General features: G+C 41.3%; 1 protein-coding gene across 1 annotated transcript in view; it reads left to right on the forward strand.

Annotated features, from left to right (window-relative positions):
• Positions 1-18063, forward strand: part of tbc1d32 (TBC1 domain family, member 32) — a 64696-nt gene that overhangs the window by 3454 nt on the left and 43179 nt on the right. Inside the window, exons 6-11 of the mRNA XM_079645321.1 lie at positions 1-108; positions 340-428; positions 11038-11157; positions 13884-13992; positions 16110-16203; positions 16855-16980. Of these exons, the coding sequence (XP_079501447.1) occupies positions 1-108; positions 340-428; positions 11038-11157; positions 13884-13992; positions 16110-16203; positions 16855-16980 (646 nt within the window). The remainder of the gene's footprint in view (positions 109-339; positions 429-11037; positions 11158-13883; positions 13993-16109; positions 16204-16854; positions 16981-18063) is intronic.

Raw genomic sequence — 18063 nt, forward strand, 5'->3', positions numbered from 1 at the left:
TTGGTGAACCTGCTCTCCTCCTCCCAGGCAGTTTGGGAGCTGCTTGGCCGGCAGCCTCTTGCCAACAAAAGTGAATACACCCTGAGAGAGATGCCAACCTCCATTCCTGTGAGTGATTTTCACACTGTGTAGCCCACACTTCATGCAATGCCTCTCTCAGCCATGTGAGGGCATGCTTGCACTTTTCATATTGCTTTCATCCACCACCTACGCATTTGTTTCACCGAGCAAAGACCTCCCCCTCAAAAACCCTAATGCACCCAGTCTGATGTTCATTTCTCACCTTACACATCGTGATTATCAACTGTTTTGTTCAAAGCCTCTCATTTGACTCCACAGGATATGATTGACAGGCTGATTGCTGTGAATACAGATGCTAAGATTCATTCCCTGTTCCACTATGAGCAGTCTCACACATTCGGCCTGAGGTGAGATTGATATATTTTAATCTTCCATATTACTTCACATCAGACAGGAAGCACATGGTGACGGATTAGCACCTGGTGACTGCACACACACACACACACACACACACACACACACACACACACACACACACACACACACACACACACACACACACACACACACACACACACACACACACACACACACACACACACACACACACACACACACACACACACACACACACACACACACACACACACACACACACACACACACACACACACACACACAATAGCAGACTGACATGGTTCTTTAGTCCTTGATTACCCAGCTATGAGAGGCTGATAAAATGATTTCTCTGGATAAGAGAGAAATAAGCCGTGTGTGTGTGTGTGTGTGTGTGTGTGTGTGTGTGTGTGTGTGTGTGTGTGTGTGTGTGTGTGTGTGTGTGTGTGTGTGTGTGTGTGTGTGTGTGTGTGTGTGTGTGTGTGTGTGTGTGTGTGTGTGTGTGTGTGTGTGTGTGTGTGTGTGTGTGTGTGTGTGTGTGTGTGTGTGTGTGTGTGTGTGTGTGTGTGTGACTGTATTTATATAGATCGGACATAACGAGTAAGAAGGATAGTGATGGGGGTGAAATCCATCTAAAATGAAAATATATCCTCATTGTTAAGTACATTTAAAATGAGGTATATGGTTTCGGTAAAGGTTAAAGTTAAAACTAAACCCGAAAAAAAGATTTAATAATATATGTGTGAGAAAAGTAGAATCTTAAGATAGATTATTTCTTTGACAAGCTGAAAACAAAGGTTGATTGACATGCTTCAGTAAGATTAAAACCAATCTGTTGTTCACACACACACACACACACACACACACACACACACACACACACACACACACACACACACACACACACACACACACACACACACACACACACACACACACACACACACACACACACACACACACACACACACACACACACACACACACACACACACACACACACACACACACACACACACACACACACACACACACACACACACACACACTTGTTCTTGCTTTTTGAATCACAATAGCTTTGCCTTGTTTGGGAGCCTTGCTGACTCACTCGCTCTGTCTGACTGTCAGTCAGCCCACTCCTATTATCATCCAGAAGCCAAGTGAAAGCAACAAGATGCTTTATTCATTTGACTCGCAGACTGATGGATGCTCTGACAAACACTCTGTGGGCTGCTAAATGTAGCGCTTTACTATCAACAGGTCAAAGCAAACCATTTTCATTTGAAGTATATTATTAATTCTAAGTTAATCACAGCAAAGTATATGTTTTAAAAGCTTCACACAGCTTCATTTATTCGTTATTAGCCCGCATGTTTTAATGGTACAATGTGAACATTCCCTCGATCTCACACTTGCTGATGTTTGTTAGCATGGATGTTGATTTATTGTGTTCAAAATCACTTCACTATTCACAGTATTCTTATGTCATAGGACTTATATTATAGGTTAGACTTAGTAGTTTGCATTGGCTGTTTGTATTTCGTAGAGAAGAGCGCCCCCTGCAGTGTAAAGCTCAGTAGTAAATAACATCAAAATACTGAGTGTTTCAAACTAAATGCTCTTTTCATGCGTTTTCCAAGGCTCCTCGTCTTCCCTTACATACGTCTTAAATACTGCATTCAATTATTTTTCTTTGACGGTCTACACGAAAAAGTTCCCTTCTGAAATTCAAGGTAAACAACTTTACTTTTTTATCAAGGCTACATGATTTAAAACATGACCATTGAGCCAAGTCTGGTCTCTCTCAGGGTCAAACACCCCCACACATTATGCGGTAGCCTTGTTTAATAAAAATAATAATTTACCTTTGATGCAAAAGATTTGTCCTATAGAATGTGTACTTCCACAAAGCAGTTAGCCTTGAATTTTCATGGGACATCTTTTCCCTTTCTTGTGAATATTATTAGCCCACAGCGGCCTCAGGAGCTTGTGTTGAATCCAAATAGCTCTTCCTCCGTTGTGTTGCATTATTTCCTGCTTGTTAATTTTCGACTGGATGTTTTGTATTTAACAAGAGTTACAGGTAGCATTAAAAATGAAATAATATGGCTACCCTAAACCCACAGGCACTCTCACCCCCGACAGATGGTACTTAAGATTCTGCATATTTAATTTTTTTATTTTCCACTGAGACGTGAAGTTGTTTCAAAGAACCGACAACCATTTGCAACCAAACGATTGTCTGATTAAGAGACTGGGTTCTTAGTTGATGTTGTATTTATATTAGGTTTAAGAATGAATCTTATTGTGCATAAACGTTCATGTCGGCTCATTGTAAACTTTTCGATGAGAAACAAAAAACTGGGTTTTACCCGAAGTCAACGCAGCAGCTACTAACACTGAAAGTAGAGCGACTTTGAGTCCTAGAGAAGCGCTATACAAATATTATGTATTGTTATTCTTGTGATTGTACTGTATGACCACAATATAGGGAGTATGGGGACTTGGCTGCATTCATTAGCAACAGTCTAACTAATACATAATAGTTTAATATTTACAAAGATACTGTTCTCATTGATACATTAGAAATGACAGAGGATTCTAAGACCATTGGTTTCTACTAAATACATACAGTACATCTTCAAAAACGTGACACATTTGTAGTGGCAAAGTCTTAGTCATTTCCTACACAAAGCAAGGCACTGTAATTTTGAGCAAACGGCACTCCAACGGGAGTAAATAGTGCCTTTTTGTTGCAGACTATTTCGAGCTGTGGATGTATACAAATTCAAAGCTAGAGTGTTGAACTGCTGTCTCTCTCTGTGTGCTGGTGTGAGCAATTACCATATTGGAGAGAATAGCAAAGCAGCAGCAGCAGTAATCTGGAGTTTATGCACCATATAAAAGAGAAACTATGTGCAGAGGAAAGTCACACATGTGCACAGGAAGAGAGCCCTTAGTGTGGGGACGTCTGACGACAGCACGCTGCCAAACACAGAGTGGTTTTACTGGTGTCGATAGACTTGATCAGTATTGTGTGGACTTGTTTGGCAGAGGCTTGAATTCAGTGAGCATGAACATATTGGTGTATCTTGATTTAACTATTGTCCATGTTCACTGTAATCATTTAACGGTTGATTAGCTAATTGGTTTGTTTCTGATAGTATTGCAGGAAAGAACAAACAGAGCAATAACACAGGCGTTGGTTATACAGATGACACTTGTCAGTAGGGTTAACATTATTGTAACATTTAATGGGATTTGATGATTAACCCTTTGCTAAGCTTACCCTAAAAGCAGCTTTCTGAATGAAACCTCTGAAGACGGTTTGAACATTTGCGAATTTCACTAAATTGGACCAATGCAACCGACGGCTACACTTCAGCAGGATGTCGCAACTCCCTCATAAATAGAAGAATAGAGAATAGAATATAATTGGGAGGGATGAAACCCTCTTTAATAGTCACACATGCAGATCACACAGTGACATTTGGCCTCTGCATTTAACCCATCCTAGTACCAGGAGTCTAGTACTAGGAGCAGTGGGCAGCTATTGTACTTCGCCCGGGGAGCAATGGGAGTGAGGGGGGGAAGAGGGATGTCCGGTGCCTTGCTCAAGGGCACCACGGCAGGGCAGGAGGGGACCTCTCCAAGTAGCATTCCACACTCCATATTTTAGGTTTAGTCTGGGACTTGAACCAGCGACCCTACAGCTCCCGGTCCAAGCCCCTACTGGCCGAGCCACTGCCACTAACATATTCATTGCAGGTTTAACCACCAGCACCACTGCCAGGCAAACAGGCTCCGAGCACTCCTGAAGTGCAGCCCCACCTTGAAAAAAAAATAAAAGAGTCCCCACAATTTCCACCCCTCTTGATCTTCACAAGTTAATGAGAGCTAAAATCCCTCGGCCTTTCTCCATGCTGCTAAAAGCCACTTTGTTGTCATGGTAACCAGCCCGCTATCTCCATGTTTTGACTGCCTTTTTTATTCTTCACCCTCTCAGCTGTTGATGGCTCTGAACATGTCAAGTGTGAGTGCTTGTGCAGGGACTCCACACACTTAAACCTGGTTTTATTTTGTATTTACTATTTTTAAATGTCTGCTGCAAAATCAGCCCTAAGCACAACAGAGATTATTATGGATATGTTCAAAAGCCTTCTCAAATATGCTATGAATGAGACAAGGAAGGACACACATAAGGAATCTTGTTAACATATTATTACAATATCACAGGACAAACTATTGAATGATGAATTAAAGTGGAGCTATCATGCTATATTTGAATAATATAGTGTAGGACCATACCTATATAAGGCATATTTATACTTTTTATTTGTCAAAATACCAAACAGATCATGCATTTTAGCCATTCCTCATTTCGCTCAATTGAACACTGTCTTTGCATGGGCTGATTCTGTGAGAACAGCACCATCTACAGGCCTGGCATATGTACTACAGCGTCTCCAGCGCTTTCCAACGGCAATGTCCGTGGCTGTCTCCTCCTGATTGGTGGAGTTGGCCCAATAGCCGTAGCGCCACTTCTGTGACGTCATAGAAGTGTTCAAATCTGGATCAGTCTGTATCAGATCCGTTGCAGCCCCTTTTTAAAGAGATTTGGGTTTGGAGGAAAATAGAGAGGGTTGTGTTTTCTGACACTTGGTGAGTTCCCTGGAACACCGGGGACACATGTTCATGTAGAAAAGACGTACAAAAGTGCATTTTGCATGATAGGTCACCTTTAAGTGAATGATTAAAGAAAGTAGTAGGGAGGACATGCAGTATGCCATTGTTATTCAAAAATTAGATTGGAAGTTACAATTTAGATTTTTACTCCATTGATAGTTTCAACATTTGAAGGTTCTATGACTTTTATAATGGCTTGCTATATAGGATGACTGAGATCACTTCACTATCTTCTGGGACCGTCCAGTACTGCAGGGATTTTGTTAATATATTTATAAGAGGAGATTGAAATGAAATAATGACTATTTGCCGTCCCAATGGGTCCAATATTGATTAACTTCGAGAACCACCTGGACATTTAAAATACCGAAGATGTATACTATGCTGATGGCTAAGAAAGTGACAATTATAAATAGTAGGAACGCAATTTGCTGACACATATTCAATGGATATAAGGAAAAGTCTACACAAAGAGCTGGCAGACCTGCAACTGAAGATGTACAATGTTTATTCATAGAATTATTCCAGGGTAGTGACTACGTGACTGTCTGAATACTTACATATGGATGGTTTTACTAGCTAAATAAAAACAATACTAAATAAACAAAAGCCCTGATGGGCAGTGTTTGTTATGTTGTGAATGTTACTTACATTGACATCTAGAAGTAAAACTATTTTTTGGTGCACCGAGGTGGAACAAAAAGTTGTCACAATCTTTATTGGGTCTGGAGTTTCTGAGGGGATAAAGATTCTGGTTATACTGCAGGATGGGTTAGAGTTTGTGATGGTAATCATGAAACCCTAAAATGTAAGAACTGAAAATGTACAAATACAGCTTGGAAGGGAAAGTTAGTATAAAAGAGAGTCAAGGTCGCATTCGCACCAGCCTTGTTTAGTCCGGTTGAATCGAACCCTGGTGCGTTTCACCGCTTTGTGCGGTTCGTTTGGGTCGGTGTGAACACAGTCCGAGACCTCTGAAGTGAACTAAACAACCGGACTCTGGTGCGCTTAAAAGAGGTGGTCTCGGAGCGCTTGCAAGTGAACTCTGGAGCGGTTCATCGCTGGTGTGAACGTAGTCCTCAACAAAACATATAGGAAGCGTAGTATTTACGAGTCACAAGAACGCGGATGTCTTCAAAATCTTTAGCGAAAGGTTGCTTTGTTAAAGAGTGAAGCAGAATTAAGCGTTGAACAGTGTCGTGTAAAGTAAAAATGCTCCGTCAACTATACATAAAAGTAAGAGCCACCTTTCGTCTGTGAAACCTCCTCCTGACTGCAGAACGTCTCTCATTATATGTGTTATAATGTTTTTTAATGGACGTTGTCTGATTATATAGTTATATGCGCGGGCCGCGTCTGTTGATCTCCAGATTAACAGCAGCATGAGAATAACCTGCCGAAAGTGCCGATGCTCCATGGCGGAGGCTCCGGTAGAAATGGCCGGGATTTGCGTTTTTACCCCCTTAATGTCTGACCAATGGTTGAACAGCATTTCCTTGCACATGACTTGTTTAAAGTTTATAGCCCGTTTGAGTTTTGCCCGTGTGAACGCAAACCGAACCTTGTGAAAAATGAAACAATGTAACAAACTGTCGTCTGGTGCGCACCAGAAAACTGACTATTAGGTGTGAATGCGACCTTATTAGGTCAAAAAGTTCACTTGTCCTTGCTTGAGTCGTAGTCGTGTTTCCTCCCCAGACAAAGGAAACTGAAGTTGGATTACAAATGATTCTAATCTAGTTTACCTATTTTATGGTGACAAACAAGAGAAAAGTGAAAAAGCCCCTTTTTAATGGAAACCAACGTGGATGAAATTACCTGTTTGTTTTACGATGACAAGATTCTCTGTAGTATATTAACGTTTTATGTCGTTGTGTGGAGCTGCATGCTGTGTTCTACAGATTTTCGTTGCATTATTTACCTTTTTAATTATTAGCAGGCCCTATCAACTGAAATTATATAAGCCTTCGAAATAGTATATATTAGGCGCGTTCACACCGGAGTACTTTTCCCCGTTCTTTTCCCGTTTAGTTCCGTTAGTACCCCTTATGTTGCGTTCACACCAAAGAGAGTACTTAGTGCCGGGAACTTTGACCCCCATTTTTAGTGCCTGCTAGAGAGGTAGTACCAAAAAAGTACCAATTTCTATTGGCTGGGCGAATTGCAAACCACGCCCCGTAAAAGTTTTGTGAAGTCGCCATTGTATTTGCTAGCATTAGTATTACTAGCATTAGCCCAGCGCACCAACGGAGAGAGAATAACTTATGGCAACACAAAATAAATCATGGGAGCGGTGGAGTGATGAGGAGGTGTCGGCGTTCTGGCAATTTACTCGGACTCCCAGCAGCTTCTACTGAAGCCAGTCCCCGACTCCGGGGACTTCCGGCCGGGGACTTCGGGTGGCAGTATACGCCGTGAAGTTGTTTGCGGCCTGCCAGTAAACCCAAAGCAGAAGAAGTGACGTCAGCAGCTCATTTGCGTAATCTTCCCTCAGGGAATTTATTCCGGTGTGAACGCGATCTGTACTTAGTTCCATGGGGGTACTAAGTGCCGGGGCACTAAGTGCCGGCACTAAGTACGGCAAAGTATTTGGTGTGAAAGCGGCTATTGGTATTAAGCTGACCAGTTGCATCTTTCCTCAGGCATGACTAATCAATGACGAGCAGGATTTGCAGTCAAACTGGCAAGCAGATTACTCCATTTTGATTGGTTCGTTTTCAAGTCCTCTGATGCATTTGTGAGGTGTAGTCCATGTCAGCTTGAAGGTAATGAACTCACAGATGAGATGGATTATTATTCATTTAAAAAAAGAAAAAGCTTAAACGTCTATCCTCTGTTACCCTTTGCGCCCTGGTGTAGAAAGTGTTACCAAAATGGACACAATAAACCTGAAATATGTGTAGAATTGAAAGATAAGGCATCCATTCGGTAACTCCTCTGATCTTCCTTTATATTAAACTGCTATTTATGTCAAACCTTGTGTTGTTAACAAGCCTTTACGCATGTCCCACGTCAGGGTGTTTGGCATCCCTTACTGAGCTAACTGAATGGCTTGGCACAATGAAACATGCAGAAAACTGTTTCGATAATGCTCTAATGGTCACATACTGTCCTTACTGCAGCCAGCCTGCTCTAATCTTCTTCTATGTTTGCCAACTGAACCCATTGTTGGTTCATTTAGGTTTACAAATGGATGCAGACCCAAACATATGGCTAATGGTCATCATTATCCACCATTGTGTCACTGAAGAATTCAATTTGTTATTGTTTTTTGTAGTCATAAACGAAACGATATTGTTGTGCCAATCTACTTACTTATATTAATAGTTATCACCGCAATAAACTCCATTAAAAATGTTCTTAATATACATTATTTAATTTCATATTCTGTTCTTGTACATATCATATTCTATTGACATGTATATAGACTTTAGACAGCTAAACATCTCTGATTAGAAAGTCCTTCTTTACCCCACTCGATAAGAGAAGCCCATCAGAGAGACAAAGTTTCTTATAGTTTCACACTGCGAGAGTTCAGAAGGCCTGACAGACTCTCAGCCTCTCGCTGTGCTGCTGTCAACATGACCGAGAAGAGCTGTCAATCAAACGGGAGTCCAGGAAACTGCCCCGGCACATCAGGAAATAAATCAGCTACTAAAAAGGAGAGAAGTGTTTCACAAGGACTAACACACCAAACAGCAGGCTGCGCTCAACACTTCCTCTTAGTAGGCACAAGGACACACACACACACACACACACACACACACACACACACACACACACACACACACACACACACACACACACACACACACACACACACACACACACACACACACACGGCTTATTTCTCTCTTATCCAGAGAAATCCTTTTATCAGCCTTTTATGTTGTTTGATACGCACATTTCTTCTTTTTTTATAAATCAGAATCAGAATACCTTTATTTGTCCCACAGAGGGGAAATGTACATTTTTTCCAGCAGAAAAAGAGCCAAAGACAGCTTAAAGGTGGGGTAGGTAATTCACTTCAGAAAATTATTTTTGTTATATTCCATGGATTAACATCCCGATAGCAATGAATATATTAAATGCTTTGACAATAAATACATACAAAAATTCCTCTGTGGAAGCCGTGGCGCTGTAAAAAGCATGATCAATTATTAAAAATAAAATAACTGGATGGCCTACCTGCCTGTCAGCCTTCCATCTGTGCACAAACTTATCTCGTGCCCTCATTGGTCAAACATGTTCGCGTGTGTTGGAGGAGGGGCTCTGTAAGGAAGTCTGAAGGAAGGGGCAGATTTTTTTTCGGCTGCGTACTTTCAAATTCTAGCACACTCGAGCTGGTTTCTCCATTCTTACCTATCCTACCTTTAATGTTTAACAAGAAGAATGCATAAAAAACAGAAAAAAATATTTTAAAAAATTGATAAAAAATGGTGTAAAGAATTACACAATTTACAAAATACAAAAAGACAAAGCCTGTAACACCAAGTGTTAAATGGTGTCAAACTAAAAGCAGTGATATTGAAGAAGGACAGCTCTCTCGGAAAATACACCAATAAGCAAGTCATACTATGCATCTACAAAGTAGGAGTTAACAAAAAAGATATATGCTAGTTTAAAGACTCTCATGACCCTGAGCATCAGGTCTATCTGCAGAGAGACGGTTATGGATTCATATCAAACAGAATCATTTGGAAAATCCTTCAGTATTTTACCTGAGTAATGGCTTGTTACGATTATGCTCAAAAGGGACATTAACAAATATTACTTAACATTTTCACTTTACTGGGGATTAATGGGTTAACAAAAAAATAGCGACAGCAGGAAACACGGGCCCGTTTGATATTGTATGACACGCTAGAAAAGAGTTCTTGCTGAGATCAAAACTCTGTTGAATTGTAATGTAGTTTATAATGAAAAATACACGGTGATCAGACATACACATTGTTATAATAATGATCAAATCTCGCGGTCAATAAAAAGTACAACGGTCCTGTGCAGCCTGCCATCATTGACAACAGTTTTTGCCATAGTTTTTAAAATAGTACTATTTCTGCACCCTTTCTAGAACTTAATTGGTCTTACTGTGTTTGTGAAGACCACATCATTTCGTATTTCTCATTATAATTTGTTCGAGTAGTCTCCTTAAGTGCGCTGGAATAGAGAGTCTGTTGGGTGTAGAGTGGTTAACACAGGAGAGAATCGAGGAGTATCTTCGTATTTATGATGAGAAGTCCTATTAAAAAGTATCTTAAAGACCAGTTTAGCCACATTATTGAAGGGCCAGAGCACAACGCAGACAGCCAATATGAGAATTACCTGATGTGTTATGATGAGTGCTGCACACAGGCTTCGACACACGCAGAGCTTTTCTGATAGGCACTTAAATCCAGTCTAAATGAAGGTGACCTTTAGTGCCGATGGGAGGACACGGTGAGTCACGGGGGGAATCGTTTTTCAACGCTTGTTCCCTTGGGATTTTTATGATTATTCCACCAAAAATTGCTGTGACCATCAGTGATCACTGATGCTTCATTAAAAGATGTTAAGAAGCTTGTTCTCTCTACAGGTGCTGGATCATATAAAACACAGAGCTAACACACACTTTGGTCTCCCAAAATGCTGCTCAACAGCCTGCTTGAGCCTGGCGTCATTACCAGCAACTCAAATTGAACCATGACGCTTTTCCCAAGGGGTTTCTACTTAACAAAGCTTACAATTTGCCACGGCGAGCTGGTGGGAATTGTGTTGACTGATCCAGAACCTGCAGGCACACAATACCAGGGGAAACAGACAGTTTAAATGTGGTCTGCATGTTCCTGCGATACAGTCTGTACTGCCCCGGTGCTGCCATCTGCTACTGTATGACCAAATGCCAGTCCCCTCTGGGTTCATGATGTCTTGTTTTGTGTGTATGTGTTTCTACAGACTGCTCAGTGTGCTCTGCTGTAATCTGGACTCCTTCCTGCTGCTGGAGAGTCAGTATAACATCGTCTCCATGCTGCTGCAGAGTCAGAGGGAGAACGTCACCGAGCAGGACAATGATGGGTAGGTAGCAGCGAACAGAGAGCTGAAGACCGGTTGTTATTCACAGAGATTAGCATTTAAGCGTGTCGTGGATCCGATGTAACACTCACAACATTAAAGAACAAGACAAAGAGGAAACAATAAAACGCAAACACAGAGATGGTTGAAGTCAAATATTATATTGGTAACAGACACATTACCTTGCACCAAAACAGTTGATTGTCTAATGCCCTACAGACCAAGAAAATCTCAGAATGTGTATACATCTCAAACTGCATGCATAGTTCCTGACCTCATGCAGTGTCATGTTGCATCTTCTGTCCTCCCAGACTTTAAGTAATCCCAGGTTCCATGACCCTTTTCTGATATCACACAATGTAGACGACTGTTGTTCATGGTGATAGGTGGGCCTCTTAGCATGAAACTAAATGAATACTCACTAGTATGGCATAAAACAGATTCTACAAGCATTTATGACTTGCAAATCAAAAGTGACTTCTGACATAATTCCGAAATAACAATGAAATCAAGTATGAATTATTAGCCTTAGCCCGTCAGCTTAGCTTATCATATAGCCTGAAAGCAAAGGCAAACCTGGCTCCAAATGACAATTACAAGAACTTCTAGAGCTCACTTATTAACATAACATTTGGAAAAGGTTTTTGTAAAGGCACAAAAACTAGTATTCTCACTGTCAAAAACACATTGTGATGATGTTCAGACTCAGAGTCACTACACCCACCAGAATTGTTAGTAAGTATCATTTTGAATTTTTAGAAAGAACCAGGCTTGTAATTTCCTTCCTTCCTTTAGTCTTTATGCTAAGCTAGGCTAACATAATCTTGATAGTATGTGTATTCACTCTGTCCCCCCCCCCCCCCCCCTGTGAGCCCAGTGTGCTCTGATTGGTCAGCTGGCCCACTCTGTTCTGATGCGTCGTCCACCGTTACAGCGGAACATCAGTGATTATGTGTTACAATGGCGTTTGTTAGCAACCAGAAAAGGACACCGGTAATGACAAACAGGTGAGAATGCTGCGTGGGGTCTGGGTGCCGTGTTGGCGGGACGTTGCGCGGCTTGCTGCTACGAGGAGCGGACAGTGTGAGCTGGGTTAATTTCCTGTTTGCTGCGTGGGGTCTGCGAGACAGCGATGCACCGCGAATGGATGCGGGAAGGGGGGGGTGCTGAGGGGGCTGCAGCAACCCCATCTGCGAGACTCCACAAGCACCCGCACCCCCCCCAGCGCCTCACAGTTTTGCCGCTGAGAGTGTGTGTGTGTGTGTGTGTGTGTGTGTGTGTGTGTGTGTGTGTGTGTGTGTGTGTGTGTGTGTGTGTGTGTGTGTGTGTGTGTGTGTGTGTGTGTGTGTGTGTGTGTGTGTGTGTGTGTGTGTGTGTGTGTGTGTGTGTGTGTGTGTGTGTGTGTGTGTGTGTGTGTGTGTGTGCGTGTTTCGTTGTTAGAGTTTTACTTTGAGGGTTTTGACTCTGCAGACCGTTTACATGCAGAAAAAGCTTCATAACACACAAGGGGACGGGTAATAACTGGAAAAGCATGACATGGGACCTTTAAGACATTTAGACTTTTCAATAGCTTCCACATTAAACAGACTAAACAAGAACAATATTGTTCGTACTCTCCTTCAACTGAAGCTTTCGTCTCCTCTGTGCATCACCCTAATGTGACGGAGCACTTTCAAATGTGATCATTGCTCGGGATGAGAAATTGTTTGTTTGTTTGTTTGCCTTGTCAGAGAAATAATGATATAAGTAAAAATCCCATTTCTGAAAGTGGCTGTTCAAGAGTCTCTCTCTCATTCGGTAATAATGGCTGGCAAAGCTGTGGCTATTGGTTCTGAATGGAAATGGCTCAAAACTGAAATTGCAAGTCTGAGTCCTGGAGAAGGATGACTTGTTAATTTATTCTCCCATCAACCTTTAAAGCCCTTTCTTTCCTTCATGCTACCATTATAATCACAGACATCACATTCTCTTTACTTTCTTCTCTTCCTACTTCTCCTTTTTAATCATGTTTAAAATGTACTTCTTTCATCTGATTTTTGATGAAATCTTTTTAGTCGTTCATTTCCCCCATTGCTCTTTATATGTTTTATGCTGTGACCTTTTCAATATCCGGGACACCCAAATTCACCTAAACTACTCTGTAAGGGCAATCCCGCATTTTATTTGACCCCTGCTGTGCGAGCTTTGAGTCATTTTATCCCCAAAGAAATGTATGACAATTACATTTTGCGGCCGTTTGAAAGATAACAGTCTCAATTTCAGTTCCAAATTGCCTAAGCTATAATAACTATCCACTGAGAAGGACACCCTACAACCCTGAAGTACCTTTATAATTGGAATACTCTCTGATCGTATCTAATATTCATTCATTGAAAGCCTCTCTTTCTTGTCTTACTTGTCTTCTAGCAGTCCTATAATCACTCAGATGCTTCATGCAGTCTTTTAGAAGACTTCTCAAGGAAGTTTAGCAGTTTAGTGAAATTGGGGTTGTATATAATTAGCATGACCAAATTTGTATTTTGAAAAGTATATAACTTTTTTTTAACTTTTATTTTTTTATTATATTTTTATTATATCATAACTTAGTACTTTTTATTTTTTAACATATGTCTTTGGCTCTTTCCTGCTATAACGATGCACGTTTCCCCTCTGTGGGACTAATAAAGGTATTCTGATTCTGACTAAAGTTGTTTCTCTAATCTTGTTTCCTTTCTGTTAAACTTTCTCAGGGAGTTCATCATAGACAACCTGTCAGTGGAGAGGAATCACCTTCTGGTTCGGGTTAGTGCGGTGGGCGGTCCGTCTGAGAGGAAGCTTCCTCCCCGAGCACTGCAAGAGGTCAGCTGTGCGTCACAATGTGCTGATGTCCAGGTTTCATATTTGTGTTGTGTGTCTCTACTGGGACATGTCTCCAGGCTTTAATGTTCAGAAAGCTCTTTATTTTACTGCCTGTGCTGCAGCACCTCCTTTCACCCTCTGTCTGAAACCAGAGCCCAGGCTGCTCTGATTGGTTAGCTGGTCGGCTCTGTTGTGATTGGTCAACCGCTTAAACATGTCCCGCCCCTTATCACGTACAATGTGTTGGAGCGCTAGTGTTACATAGTGATGTCATTCTTGTAAGGAAGTAAACAAAGTAGTGCAATCAAGTTTTTTTGAGCAAGCTGAATGCTAGACAAACATCACACTAGTCTTATACATTAGTATATATAGTAAAAGGTGAAGACATGTCAGGATCCACCGAATCATAAGAACTATCCTTTGTTTTCCTGAGAATCATTCCGGGGAGGCCACACCCATTAACACCTCACGCTGTTTCACAACATTGTTTCAAAGTGACTCGTTTTCAGTTGGTCTGATCATTGCCACTGATTAAAGTGACTACGATAATTGTCTGTTTCTTTTCTGTCCCTCAGCAGGGCTTTAGTTGTTGTGTCTCCAGCCTGCAGCTTTATTTACTCAGTGTGTTTGGAGAGATGTAACTTCTTTACGTGTTGTTGATGCTGGAAACTAATTTACGCTGAGGTCAAGGATAAGACATGAAGAACATAGTGTTTTCTTCGTGTTTCACAGCTCTTCTCTCCTGTCACCTGTGGGAAGTACAGGGACCATGAAGCTGTTAAATAAGTACTGATTGTGTGAAGACATTTACAAAACAAATGGCAAGATGAATCATCACTTGGTGGGAAATGAAATGAAGTATCATTGTGTTAAGCACAATGTTTATTCCTGAAATGGGAACATGTCTGTCAGAATATTTACAGTCTACAAGTAAACTCAATGAATGTCACTGATCCAGCCATGACACATCTTCAAACATGCTAAAACATTCACTTTATATTTATTCAAATATTCAATATGTCATTGTTAAACAGTTCTGTGAGGCTGCAGGTGACTTATGGTCATGTTTTTATACAAAACTATAACAATTTGTTTTGCTGTTTCTAACCCTAACCCTAACCCTAACCCTAACCCTAATCCTAACCCTAACCCTAACCCTAACCCTAACCCTAACCCTAATCCTAACCCTAACCCAAACCTAACCCTAATCCTAACCCTAACCCTAATCCTAACCCTAACCCTAATCCTAACCCTAATCCTAACCCTAACCCTAATCCTAACCCTAACCCTAACCCATTATAATCTGAAATATCTTCTTCCGACTACTCAGTTATTTGACATGTTGGATTTTAAAAGGCTGTTTCTGATATCTTTCTTTCTAAATAGCTTGAAATACTTTCACCATGTCAACCTGAATCACATGTATCGGATAAGCAGCATTTGGAACATTATGAAAGTGCTTTTTTCTTTTTCTAATGACTGACTTTTTAGGGAAATAAAAGGCAAAGTTAAGTCCCTCAAATAATGTTGCATCCAGAATGATTACTTACATCAGAGTCCCCACAGCTGTGTAAGAAAGGCTCCCTTCTAATGTAAAGGGCTTTGTGCAGCTCCTTTGAACGTTGTGAGAGCCGGAAATCACCTGAGAGGCAGACTCAAATACCAACAGGGATTACCCTGAGCGCAGAGCACAGACAATCGGATAAACAGGCCTGTTCCTAAACCCCATTAACATTCAGAGCACATCGTTCTGGCACGTCAGAGTTATGACTCAAATGAGAGATGATTCTTCAAAACTACGATATCACAAGCGTGAAGAAAGCAAGATTATATGGCACTGGGTTATTACTAAGAAAGGAAGGAAGATGGATCAGAAGAAATATATTTACGCAGAGAAAACTGATTTTAAAAACACGTCATTTAATTAACTGCTACCAGCTTGGCGCTAGACAATCCTCAGGAATGAATTCATTATCAGTCTAACAAAAACTAACAATCCAGCATATTGACACATCCATAACACCCATAGCAATTATGAGTCAGAGCTGCTCAGAAACAATGTAAGACAATAACTGCATTATGGTGTATTTAGTGAATACCTTATCTGCTTATTTCAGGGTGAGGACCCTTACCCCTGGCCCATGTTTTCAAGCTCCCCTCTACCCACCTGCTACACTTTGGACCCACCAAAGATCCACCATGACTCGCAGGGTGAGAGGATTTTTTTTTTTTAAAGAATATTTGTATTGCAGAAATGTATTGTACAAACCACATTGGTTTAACAAAGTAATCATATTTTCATTTTCAATAACAACAAAACAGCGGATCCAGAACATTCTAGTACAATTAGGCTATTGGCGGTTTTACACATCCATGGGCGAGATAATAAGAAGTGCAATATTCATGCTAGAAACAAGAAGGCAACCCAAGAGAGCATATCAGGAAAAATAAAAAATGTACATAGCAAATTGAAAACAAAAGAAAATGGTTACAGGATTAACATGATTGGTCTTTCATCCCACACCTTCATCCTCACCCAGCCCTTATCAAACACTCTCCCACTTCCTGCTTTCTGGAATCTAAGTTACTCCAGGTAGAGGATCTCACCTCTACACAGCATCAGACTTCCATAATCAAAAAATACATATTTTAGCCAAAACAGTACCCAAACACCCCGGCCATTTGTCACTGCCATAGTTCAGATCAGTGTCACTTGTGGACCCCAGAATGGCCACAAGGGGATCAGGCTTCAATTGCTTGTCAAATGCTTTTGAATAGGGTGAGAGGAACTTTGATGACATTTTAAAAAACAACTATTAAAATGTTGTGGTTTCTTATTTATAGTGTTTTCCCATTTTACAGATTCTGAGATGAGTTCATTTCTGGCATCTTTTAAAGACTCCAAGAATGAGGCGATCTGGATGGAGGACTGCCGGAGACAGTATTTCAAAACGATGACCTCCAAACCCAACGTCCTCACTGGAAAGGGTGAGCTCCTGCTTTACTTGGTCTCTACGGATTTGTAGCTTGGGCTTTTTACCTTCTAGCAGTGTAACAATAACACAGCAGCCTATTGGGTTGACTGTAAAGGGGAATGAGTCTCTGTGTGGTAATGAAGGCACGGGACGCACAACACACAATGACAACATGCTTCTAGTAGCAAAGAGTCCTACTTGTCAGGAAGTGTGCGTTCTCCGTTTCTTGATTGTTCCATTAGTTTGATATTTGTATCTTTAGGTGTAAAATGTGTTCTGATTAAGTTAACAGCTAGCAAGTTGATAACTGTCCAGAATGGATGAATTCAGACTACATGCAACAAAAGGTGGTAAGAACAAAAACACATATCTATGTGATTCAATCAAACTATACTGTATACACACACACACACACACACACACACACACACACACACACACACACACACACCCGCACGCACACAAACACACACACACACACACACCCGCATGCACCCAAACACACACACACGCGCACGCACGCACACACACACACACACACACACACACACACACACACACACACACACACACACACACACACACACACACACACACACACACACACACACACACACACACACCACACACACACACACACACACACACTGAGCCCAATAGGCCTGTGCCCTTTAAAGCCATAGGCCTACATGACAACCAAATCCCATCACTGCATACACACACACACACACACACACACACACACACACACACACACACACACACACACACACACACACACACACACACACACACACACACACACACACACACACACACACACACACACACACACACACACACACACACACACACACACACACACCAGGATTACATGGATCGGATGTCCATGGACATTTCAAACACTCCTCATCACCACCATAGCACTGATGCCTATACTTTTCTTACGTAGGAGTAAATAGCTTTGATTCAACAATGAGAAAAATACATCGCGCGTGAAGGAGGGCTGACACTCTCGTCATTAATGCACGCACCGCACAGTGATTGCTTCCTTTCATCAGAACGCTGTGAAACCCCGCAAAGCATCCACGCTTTA

This window comes from Notothenia rossii (assembly GCF_949606895.1).
Source record: "Notothenia rossii genome assembly, chromosome: 8".
Classification (NCBI taxonomy): domain Eukaryota; kingdom Metazoa; phylum Chordata; class Actinopteri; order Perciformes; family Nototheniidae; genus Notothenia; species Notothenia rossii.